The sequence below is a fragment of the Neophocaena asiaeorientalis genome, unplaced genomic scaffold (genome assembly GCF_003031525.2).
Source record: "Neophocaena asiaeorientalis asiaeorientalis breed wild unplaced genomic scaffold, Neophocaena_asiaeorientalis_V1.1 scaffold192, whole genome shotgun sequence".
Lineage (NCBI taxonomy): Eukaryota > Metazoa > Chordata > Mammalia > Artiodactyla > Phocoenidae > Neophocaena > Neophocaena asiaeorientalis.
This window is the reverse complement of record NW_020185326.1, coordinates 2,808,792-2,821,397: the sequence shown is the minus strand read 5'-3', so window position 1 is coordinate 2,821,397 and position 12,606 is coordinate 2,808,792. Positions and strand designations below refer to the sequence as shown.

The 12,606-nt window shown below is 35.6% G+C and overlaps 1 protein-coding gene across 1 annotated transcript in view; it reads right to left on the bottom strand.

Moving 5' to 3' along the window:
* ERP44 (endoplasmic reticulum protein 44) overlaps positions 1 to 12,606 on the bottom strand; it is a 91,558-nt gene that overhangs the window by 28,221 nt on the left and 50,731 nt on the right. The window contains exons 5-7 of the mRNA XM_024734405.1: positions 4,091 to 4,275; positions 3,257 to 3,372; positions 234 to 291 (exon numbers count right to left, since the gene is read on the bottom strand). Coding sequence (XP_024590173.1) covers positions 234 to 291; positions 3,257 to 3,372; positions 4,091 to 4,275 — 359 coding nt within the window. The remainder of the gene's footprint in view (positions 1 to 233; positions 292 to 3,256; positions 3,373 to 4,090; positions 4,276 to 12,606) is intronic.

Here is a 12,606-nt window from a genome sequence, read left to right as displayed (position 1 = left end):
GGGATCAGGGGATCTCTAGTCCCAGCTCTGCCACTAAATGCCCGAGTGACTTTAGGCTTGTGTCCTCATCTTTACTTTGAAAGGTTTAGATTAGCACAAAATGATGCCTTAAGGTTCCTTTGTATATTAAAACTTTATGATTCTGTGAACATTAACATGTACAAAACTACAGATTATACTATATATGTATTTCAATTATATTAAAAATTATACATTAAGAAATAGCAACTTACCCCTGGTGGTTTGTAGATTATGTTGTCTCCACTGTATCTTTCTGGTTTTGAAACAGCTCTAATGGAAAGAGAGAAGCAGTAATAATATTTTTTGAGAAAACTAATAGCAGCAATATACCTGCTGTATAGCAACATATGAAGCTGTTTTGCAACATATGAACTGTAACAACTTGAAATATATACTTGTCCATCTTCTTTTCTACTTATAAGATTATGCAATACCGGGCTTCCTTGGTGGCGCAATGGTTAAGAATCCACTGGACAATGCAGGAGACACGGGTTCGAGCCCTGGTCCAGGAAGATCCCACATGCCACGGAGCAACTAAGCCTGTACACCACAACTACTGAGCCTGTGCTCTAGAGCCCACGAGCCACAACTACTGAGCCCACGCTCCACAACTACTGAAGCCCACACGCCTAGAGCCTGTGCTCCACAAGAGAAGCCACCTCAATGAGAAGCCCGCGCACCACAACGAAGACCCAACACAGCCATAAATAAATAAATAAATAAATAAATAAATAAATAAATAAATAAATAAATAAATAAAGATTATGCAATACCAACAAAAGCATACATTTAAAGGAAAAATTTAATATGAGGCAGATTTTTTTAAAGGGAAATTTTAGTTAGCTGTTTTTGTGACTCAGTATTTTATCTGTGGATTGGCAGTTTGGGCACTAAATAGCTGTTTTTGACCCCATTAACTGAGGATCAAGGTCATTGATGTAGTCACATAAACCAGTCACACAAACATATTATCTGCTTGTTAAGTCAGACTCAACCATGAATTCTCTTATTTTTAAAACCAAAACTTCTAAAAAAAAATAGATGAAATGAAATAACCTACACATCATTAGAATATAGTTCCATAAATAACTAATTTTTTGTTTATTTGTTTACTATTTCCCATGCCTGGTACAGGCACATAATGGGTGAATAAATATTTGGTGAGTGAATTCTACAACAAATTCTAAGTCAAAATGGGTAACTTTTTCCTCTCTCTAAATTATATTTGGATTAATTGAACCCTGATTTATCTCCAGGTTCTGACTACAGTAGTCAGGAGACGGAGGCAAGCAGTACTAAGCTAGATTGATGACACTGGAACAGAAAGGAAGAACATGCACTCATTCATTCACTATTTGCTATGTGCTTCCTTTGTACCAGCTATGTTCTTGGCACTTGGTACACAGCAGTGAACAAAACTGACAACATCCTCTCATGGAGCTTCCATTTTTGTGGGGAAAAACAACTAGATATTTTTATCTTGGGTGGTTAAAAACAAACAAAAAAGGTGCTATGAAGAAAAATAAGTGGATAAAGAATGACAAGTTGGATGATGATAGTGCTATTTTATATACAGCTATCAGGAGAGATCTTTCTGATGAGATGATATCTGGACAAAGTACTCTGGATAGAGACAGTAAGGGCAAAGGCTCTGCTGCAGAAGTGTGCTTGCAGTGTTTGAGGAATAGCAAGGGGCCTGCATGGCTGGAAACAGTATTACAAAAAGCATGGGGGAGAAGTTCATTCGTTATTTACTCTCTACAACAATCTTCAAAAAACACTGATAATGTTTACAATAAAACACACATAAAAAACCTATAGAAGCATTTAAAACAAGGAAAAAGGTCACAAAATGAAGAGGACATACTATGCCAGAAATCTGGGCTCTACTCAAGATAGGTACCACAATAGAGTCTACCAGTTATAGGCCAAAGAAAAGAGAAAAATAATATTGTGTAACATCAAAGGATGGGGGAAGATAACCTCCAATGAGAAGAAAGAGTCAAACACAGAACCATAAGAATGATTCCATTTTGAAAGAGAAAGAAAAAAAAAAAAAAAAAAAAAAAACAAGATAAAGCCAGAGAAGTCAGAAAGGTAAGGATCAAACCAGGGAGTTCAACATAAAGTGTAGACACAGCAGAAAAAGGACAGGGCAGGGGCTTCCCTGGTGGCACAGTGGTTGAATCTGCCTGCCGGTGCAGGGGACGCGGGTTCGTGCCCCAGTCCGGGAGGATCCCACGTGCCATGGAGCAGCTGGGTCCGTGAGCCATGGCCACTCAGCCTGCGCGTCTGGAGCCTGTGCTCTGCGGCAGGAGAGGCCACAACAGTGAGAGGCCCGCGTACCGCAAAAAAAAAAAGAAAAAGGACAGGGTAGTTGAGGGTCACATCCTTCAGAGATATTGAAGAGGATTAAGATTGAAAAAAGGCCACTGGATTTGTTCATTAAGAAGTCACTTCGTGACTGTGTAGACAGAAGTTTCTTTAGGGTAATGGAGGTAAAAGTTAGCTTCCAGGAGGTTAAGGTATTTTAACTGGTTAAAATATGAGAAATTCAAGGTAGCCAAGCAAAACTAATCTCTGAAAAAAATTGAGAATGAAAAGAAAGAGATGAGATTATAGCTCAAGAGATAGAAGGGACAGATCAGGAAAGAGAATCATGTTTTTAGAAAAGGAAAGGAGTTCATGAAAAGGGTCAGGTTGAAAACATGAGAAAGCAAGGACAACTGATGGATCAAAGCCCCAGAGGATTTTGAAGGGACAATTACAAGGAAACAAGTAAAGAGGTTAGCCGTGGAAAGGAGCATTGTTCCTCTGAGACAGGGAAGGCAGAAGAAAAGGTGGTGGAGAGCCAGAGATGAGTAAAGATGATGAAGTTCATGGTCATTAATGAGAAACACTGTGTTGTTTCAGTTTGGAAACCCCACAGGTTAATAAGCATTTTTTGTGACACAGGATAGTGTTAGTAAATGAGCTGAACAAAATTATGAGAGTTAACCTGTCCAACCTTTTCCTCTTACCCACATTTTGAAATAGAATATAGTACAGAAAGAATAATTAACAGACTTAAACTCTTAGAAAGAGGTCAGAGATGGGTGTAAAAATGTGTTGGTGACTTTAAGAGGACTGAGATAATCTTTGGAGAGGTCATCTTCAGAAAACGACCACACACAACAAGAATTTAACACGGTAGCTGAGCTGACCCGACCCACTAACACACTCTCAGGCTACTTACCCAAATGCAGCTAGAAAGGCACAATCATCATGCAAAATATTTGCTACTCTTTCAAAAACTCTATAGTTTTCTGAATCCTTCTGCTCAAAATATCCAATGATATTTCTTTTGCTGCGCTGTAAAATAAAGTATGTAATTACTTTATAAACATATATAGTTCTTTAAGAATAATGTTATTGCATTTACCCAGCTGCTGTTCAATTATCTCCAAATGAAGTGTGACTATAAATGCATAATTGGCTTTTAACACCTAGTCCAAAACTATTAAAGATTACATTAGGTTGAAAACAGTCTTAACTATCATCTAATATAATAATTTCCTTCCAACATTTTATTTTAAAATTTCAAGAAATACATAACTGTTTAATCAGTGACAGTCCTTCCTAAATAAGATGACTGATTCTAAGATGTGTTAAAATAATACATCAATTCGTAATGTGTGACTATTGGTAGAGACTCCACCGTGGGTCTCTCACGCTTCTACATAAGGGTCTCCACTAAGCAAACTATGGAAACTTTGTTTGTGTATGCCTGACATTAACTTCTATTTCTTCATAATTCAGGCTACCCTTTACCCTCAATTAATTCAAATTAGTACAACTTTACTGTATTGCTATATACATTTTATCCAAAGGTTCAGTAAAATATTAGCATTTCCCTTGAAAATTAATTCAAGAAAAATTCAACTTGTTAAGTATGTGTATATATATATATATATATATATAAATCCACTACAATGAACTATAAGAAAATGCCAGATTCTTTGATTGCATAAGAATTTGTTTACATTAATCAGGCAGACTTCATTTGATCCAGCAAAAGTTAATGACTTACGTCAAGAGTGGTGACTTCTGCTAAGTCATGAAGTTCTTGAATGGGGTCACTTTTTTGTTGCCTGATGTAATCTGCAAGTGCTTTCACTGATCGCTGACCCCTGTATTCTCTCTTCATCATCATCCCGTTACGAAACAATTTGAGGGTTGGGTATTTGCTTATCCTATATCTCTGGGCTATATCAGCTAAAAGAATGAAAAAAAAAAAGTAACGTCACCCTCAAACTTAGTCTGAGTGGGCCCATTAGCCCAACAGTCAAAAATCTTATAGTTATTTAGGGAGAACATTTTGGTTCATATAATTCTTTTCCAGTATTAGAGAAAAAAAGAGTTTATACTGGTTAAGAGGCCAGGCTCCAGACATATATTACCTGGTTTAAATCCCAAAGCTATTTACTGTATGTGTGAACTTGTAAGGTGCATCAGCTCTCCATGCCTTAGTTTCTCATCTGTAGGGATAATAATTTCTACTACATAGAGTTGTTTTAAGGACTAAATGAGACAATACAAATGCATGACAGAGTAAACTCTAAATAAATGTCAGTATTATTATAGATACAGTGTAGAAAAAAATTGGAATGTACAAAATTCCAATTTTGAAAACAGTCATTCAAATCACTTTATGTTGTGAGGATCTCTTACAGTATTTAATAAAAGGGAATTAAATGTAAATTAAAATCACTCTTAAAGGCTAAAATCTAATATTAGATTCTTTGCTAGTAGAAGAATTTATAATCCCACATATGCAAATTTTGTGTAAGCTAATACAATTAAGAGCAAAACTCAGCAGTATATACTAAAAAAAAAATCCCTTTATTATGACCTATGGGTATACTCTCAAACAAATCATTAAAATTAGGATTTATAGCCTCAAAATAAGAAACTTTAGTAAAAATGTATGCTGATCTCACTTTTAGGAATCACACAATTATTAAGATACTGACTCAATCAGAATGGAAAAGCCTTTAAATTTTTCTGCTGTTATTTCCAAGAGGTAGCAAATAGGAGAAATCAATGGTTTCTAGACATTGGTAAAGCTCATATGTCATGCTAGTCACATGTATGAGAATGATAAAAGATACACTACATTTTTAGAGTGAAGGGGACCTGAGAGAGCACAAGTAGCTTAAAACAGATAAAAAATAAAAAAAAAAAAAAAAAAAAACGGGGGAAAAAAAAAAAAAAAAAAACACACATGAAAATTCTCTAGCCCTACCTCCATTCCATAGTTACAAAACAAAAACAAAACAAACAGAACTGCAATAAACTCTGTTAACCATCTTAATTTTCTAGGAGATTAGATGATAGAAACAACTGTACCAGAGTGTATATATATATATATATATATATATATATGTGTGTGTGTGTGCTGACAGCTTCACAGGTGTATACATAGGTCAAACTTAATTTGTACATTTTACAGTTAATTCTAGGTTAGCTATACCTCAAAAAAGATTTTTAAAAATCTAAATGAATACTGACTATACAAAACAACAATAATTATGCCTTATGGAGTTTGACACAAATTAAAATACATAATAACAACAACATATAAACTGGGGGAGGGGATGTAAGCAGAAGGTTAATGATTCTAAGTATTCTAAGGTCTTCACACTGCCTAGGAAGAGCTAAAAATACTTATACTATTTCGATAAGTCAAGGTTGCATCTTTTCCTAAGATAAGAAATCAAAGAATACTAAAACAGTGTATTAGAAGTTAAGGATGGAATATGGGCTCTCAGAAGGGGGTGTGGAGAAAAGACTATGTAATTAAGATCACATAACACTTTGTTGAACTCCATGGAGGATTTATAAAGGGGAAATATACTTGACTATTAAAATTCTTTAAACAGAAGACAGATATGAGCAAAGAGACAGAACCACTGGTCATATATGAGATCGAGGAGAATATTTTATTCACCAAATCACAGAAATCTGAAATAATATTAAGATACCTTAATATACAAGTATTTAAATAGACATTAATCTGTTTGGTTTAGGAGTTAATACTTTTTGAAGCAGAACACTAGTGGATATATCAGCCATAAGCCCTTTTTCAACCTGATAAATTAATGAGAAAACATGTCTTTGAGTTGTTGTAAAAATGGTGGTTCTATTACCTGATCAAGGAATTAATTAGATTAAACTGGTACCAGAAATTCAGGGGTAAGAGTGGTTGTATAAGCAAGTAGAAGTCTTTTAAGATAAACAGAGGCACCTCTTATAAGGCAAAGGCCACAAAGGCTTAGGCTTAAACTACTTAGTAGAAAATCAACCCAAAGAAATAGTAAGAAGTACGGAACTTTACCTTCCTAACTAAAAAACTCATTCAGTCACCAGAACACTACACAATGAAACCTAGCATACTGTAAAATGAATTTTTGCAGTGATATATAAATGAAAAAGGTTTTAATAAAAATGTTGTTAAAATTAGGTTAAATAGTTCTATAATACTAGCCAATGCTACAATGCTGTGGTCTGGAATGTGGAAAATGTCTTTTTAGAAGTTCCTATTTCCCCCAAACATCCATCAGTAGGAGACTGGTTAAATGAAGTACGGTACACCCATACAATGAAGTACTAGGCTGTTATATAAAGGAATGAAAAAGATCTCTTTGTGCTGCTAAGGAGCAATCTCCAAGATACACTGTGTTAAGTGAAAAAAGCCAGGTGCAGAGCAGGTGAAAGAAATATGGAGAAGAAACTTGGAAAGTAAGTAGGAATATATATATGTATATATACGTGTGTGTGTGTGTGTATATATATATATCTTTATGATGCTACCTCCTCCAAAAAACAACATCAATGGAAGAGAATGGAAGGAGAAGTCAGGAATGGAATTCATATCTCCCTGACTATACCTTGGTTTTACAGTTTTGACTTGGGACCAAGGAAATGTTTAATAGTAAAACAAAATTAGATTAAAACATTTTAATACTGTAATTGTTATTTTGAACTAAACACGCACAAATTATAGATAAAGCACATGAGTAATCACGCTAATGCTATTAAGAATCAAGATTTCAGCACAAGGAAAAAGATACAAATATAAAATTGAGGGAATTCAGTAAAAATCCCGTAATATTTAGTTTGAATTGAAACTACTAGCAAAATTTCATGATCTGTTTTTCTCTTTCAAAAATACATATTTCTAAGCTCTTTCCACTGAGAGCTTCATTGGCTAATTCTACCAAATATTTAAGGAAGAAATAATTCCATTTCCACACAAACTTTTCTTGAAAATTGAAGAGAAGGAATTACTTCCCAACTCATTCTGTGAGGCCAGCATTACCCTTATACAAAAACCAGACAAAGACATTATAAAAAAATTACAGACCAATATACCCAATAAACAAAATTAGAGGACCTACACTAGTGGACTTCAACACTTACTGTAAACCTACAGGAATCTAGACAGTGTGATAACGGCATAAAGACAGACAATAGACAAATAGATCAATGGAAGAGAGTCCAGAAACAGACCCACATATATATGCAGAAGTGATTTTTGACAAAGGTGCAAAAGTAAAATCTAATTATATACTACTTATAAAATATACATCTAAACATAAGGATAACAAACTTTAAAATTAAATAAACTTTAAAATTAAAAGGATGGGAAAAAATATTCTATATAAAACTAATCAAACAAAATCTCATATAGCTATATTAGTAGTAAATATGTACATATTAAGGCAAAAAGCATTACTACAGATCAAGAAGGTCCCTTCATACTAATAAAAAGTTCAATTCCCCAGGCAGATGTAACAATTTTGAATTTCTATGTGTCAAATAAAAACCTAAAAATACATAAAGTAAAAAATGACAGAACTACAAGGAATATCTATAATCATGGTGGGAGATTATTATCACACCTCTTATAGCAACTGATATAACAAACAAAATCAATAAAATATAGAGAATTTGAATAACACAACTAAGAAACCAGAATTATTTGACAGATATATTATTCACTATCCCAAAGCTGCAACATACACATTTTTTGCAGGTATATATATCATATAAAAAACAAACATATGATGAATCACAAAAAAAGTCTCAACAACTTTCAAACAATTCAACTCATAATGAGAATAAAGTAACTTCTACATGCCATGGATCAAAGATGAAATTACAAAGGGAAACTGGAAAATATTTTGAACTGAATGATAATGAAAAATACATATCAGAACTTGCAGCGTACAGCCAAAGCAATGCTTAGAATGAAATTTATAACATTAAAATGTATATGTTAGGGGGAAAAGGCTAAAAAACAAAAAAGTATTAATCTAAAAAAAAATCATAAAAGAAAAACAAAGAAGAAAGGAGTGAATGAAAAAGATAAAAGTGGAAATTAATGAAGTGGAAAATAAATACACAATACAAAAAACCAAAAAAGCTAAAATCTGGTTCTTTGCAAAGACTAATATAATAAAATCAATAAAGCCCTGGAGAGACTAACCCAGAAAAAAAAAAAGAGAAAAAACACAATTTCAGGAATATAGCGGGAGTCTGCAACTCAGATAATAAGAGAATATTATCAATAACTTAATGATGGTATGGAGATTTCGATAAAATGCAAACATTCTCACAAAACCACAACTCACCAAACCAACACTAGAAATATAACTGGTCCTAAAATTAAGGAAACTGAACCCATAATCCAAAGCCTTCTCACAAAGAAAACTCCATTCTTAGAAAACTTTACCAGCAAATTCTACCAAACATTTAAGGAGTCAATAATGCTATTTATATAACCATTCATAGAAAACAAAAAGAGGGGACATTTCCCAAATATGAGGTCAACATAATCTTTCTGCCAAATCTGACAAGGAAATGATGAGAAAAGAAAAATACATGTTAATCTCAATCAAGAACATAAGATGCAAAACTTGAAAAGAAAGTATTAAAGTGAATTTAGCACTGTGTACAAAAGATAATACATCAAGCTGGATTTAGCCTAGCACTTCAGTTTAATGCTTGAAAATCAATCAATGTAATTCATGACATTAACAGAATGAAAGAGAAAGGTTCTACTACTTCTCAAAAGAAACAGAAAAACATTTGGTAAAATCAACATCTACTCACACTTAAAAATTTTGTCAAACTAGGAATAGAAGGGAACTTCCTTAATTTAATAAAAGGTATCTAAATAAACAAATACCAAACAACTTGACAGTAAAACACTAAAAGCTATCCTGCTGATATCAAGAAAGAAATAAAAATGCTTGCCATCACTTCTACATAACACTGTACTGGAGTTCTTAGTGTAGTAAGAAAAAGAAAGAAATACACACACACACACTGGTAAAGAATTAAAATGTCATTATTTGCAGACAATCTTACTGCGTTCACAGAAAACCCAAAACAGGATCTACGAAAAGATTTCCACTTCCAAGCAGGATATAGTAGGTAGCAGAAATCGACTGCTTCTGCTGTGATGACTAGGAAAAAAATGACTTTTTTTTAAAGTCACATTAATTCCAGAAAGGAAAGGACCATTCCTAAGTAAGCAAAAGCTCACTCACTGGCATTTATTTTTCTGCTAGGTTTCCTATGCAATATTCCTTTTAGAAATTAAATCTGCAACTTGTGCAGATTTAGGGCCAAGGATTACACCTGCATAGGCAGAGAGAAAGAGAAATCAGTGAAGCTATTTATAGTACCTGGGCTGGAATGGTGGACTGAAAGGGACCCCTGAAACACACAGGAAGTTTTCCCCAGAGGATATTTACTGAGTACAGGGGTGGCATAGGAAGCTGGGGACTGAGCTAAAAAGAGTAAAATCTCCCATGGCCTTGTAGTGCTTAGGAGATACTGTCTAATTGTATAAAGGCCTGCATCAGCATCAAACATACAACCAAGACGTTTGCCAGATTTTGAAGCTGCCTAGGCAAGGAAGCATCTAGATGTTGAAAACACCATTAATTTTTAAGACAAACAGGAAGAAAGATATTGGTGACATATATGAGACAAATTATTAATATTCAGAATATATAAAGAACAGTTACAAAAGGACCATCAAAAAGATAAATGGGCTAAGATTATCAATTTATGAAACAAACACAAATGGCCAATAAACATGTAAAAACACACTCAGTTGTAATTAAGAAGTAACAAATTAAAACTACCAGAGAACACATTTGGCCCATCCTATCAGCAAAATAACAATAACTTTTTAAGAATTTTTAAAATCAATATTATCAAGCCCTACACAGGGAAAATATATCCTACTAGGTCCAATTTAGGTGCACATTCAATGTTAATAAAGCTAAACTAGGGACTTCCCTGTTGGCGCAGTGGTTAAGAATCCACCTGCTAATGCAGGGGACACAGGTTCGATCCCTGTTCTGGGAAGATCCCACATGCTGCGAAGCAACTAAGCCCATGCGCCACAACTACTGAGCCTGCGCCTCACAAATACTGAGCCCATGCACCACAACTACTGAAGCCCACGTGCCGCAAATACTGAAGCCAGCGCACTCTAGGGCCTGTGTGTCACAACTACTGAGGCCGCATGCTGCAACTACTGAAGACCGCACACCTAGAGCCCGTGCTCCAGAACAAGAGAAGCCACCGCAATGAGAAGCCCGCGCACAGCAACAAAGAGTAGCCCCTTGCTCGCTGCAACTAGAGAAAGCCTGCGTGCAGCAACGAAGACCCAACGCATCCAAAAAAAGGAAAAAGGCTAAATTAGACTAGCTGGTGCCTGATTTGCCAAGGAATTTAATCCCCAAAGGATTTGGCAGAAAAAATATGCAATAGACCCAGAAAGAAATGAACTAGTGTAAGACGAAACATCCATTTTCTATTTGTGGCCTAAGGATCAGTATGAAATTGGACAGCAAGAGGCACTGCTAGAGACAATATAATGCTTTCAACTTCCTTAACTTGGTGAATTAGTGGGCGTAATCGGAAAACAGTGTGCTAATAGCAAATACGCGTAAACTACAAGTGAAATAAATAAGGTTACAGATGGACTCCAGAGAGCCTTAAGTGCTAAATTAATGGTATTTGAATTTTATCCTACATGTGATAAGAAGACACTGAGCAGCAAAGCTGGGCTTTAAAAATATTCACCTAACAGTGGTAGAGAACCAGGGAGACTGGTAAGGAAGTCACTATAATAGTCCTGGAGAAATAAGAGTCTGTTTACCAACTTAAAAGTACAACCTTTAGGTTGCCTTAAAATTCTAGTTATGGATAGAAAAAGATTTAACACTTAAAGACTATTAGAGGAATAGATACTTGCTTGCTTAATTCTCAAACAACATCATGACAGCAGGAATACTGCATAATGAAGTGGTTTTTAATTATTAAGAAGCAAAAACCTGGGACTTCCCAGGTGGCACAGTGGTTAAGAGTCTGCCTACCAATGCAGGGGACATGGGTTCAAGCCCTGGTCCAGGAAGATCCCACAAGCCGTGGAGCAACTGAGCCCATGTGCCACAACTACTGAGCCTGCGCTCAAAACCCTGGGAGCCACAACTGCTGAAGCCCGCACACCTAGAGCCCATGCTCTGCAACGAGAAGCCACCGCAATGAGAAGCCCATGCGCCACAATGAAGAGTAGCCCCAGCTTGCCGCAACTAGAGAAAGCCCGCGCATAGCAACGAAGACTCAACACAGCCAAAAATACATAAAAATTGTTTTTTTTAAAAAGAAGCAAAAACCTTAAAATTGGGCTTTCCTGGTGGTGCAGTGGTTAAGAGTCTGCCTACCAATGCAGGGGACATGGGTTCATGCCCCGGTCCAGGAAGATCCCACATGCCGCGGAGCGGCTAGGCCCATGAGCCATGGCCGCTGAGCCTGCACGTCCGGAGCCTGTGCTCCGCAACGGGAGAGGCCACAACAGTGAGAGGCCCGCGTACCGAAAAAAAAAAAACCTTAAAATTACATTGATCAATAATCTCAGACATAAAGGTGACTTTTTACAAGCTTTGGTCAAAAGTGATTTTAAGATAATTACAATGTGACATTTTGACAGTATAACAAAGGATGACTTAAGGGGTACAATAAATGGAGGGGTTTTTTATTATTATTAACTAGATGGATCAAATGTTAAAATGGATGTCAAAGGAATTATAAATTTAAGAAGGTTAACATCTCGCTGACTGGAAAATTAGCACGTACTTTTGCTTCAGTGGTCACTTACTTTGCCTTGATGGGTTCTGCCTGCCAGCCTGCCTGCCTAATGCCCAGCAGGGTTCCAAATGGGAAAATGCCTCTCCTCTTGTCTCAGCAATGTCCCTCCCTGCTATGATTATCCATGTCAGATAGTAAAAGAGGCAGATGATTTCAACAGGAAGGTCTTACTGTTCTGGTTCCAGGATAAAGACCACTGCCGCCTATGTACTTTTTCTATTCCCAAACTATGCCCTTCCACAATGTGGTAAAAAAAAACAAAACAAAAACACAACAGCAAAATAAAACCCTAAACAGAAAAATTACAAACAAAGCCTATAAGCTTACTCAGGATTCAGACTAAACCTGCTCATCCAAGTTCTATTTTATGCA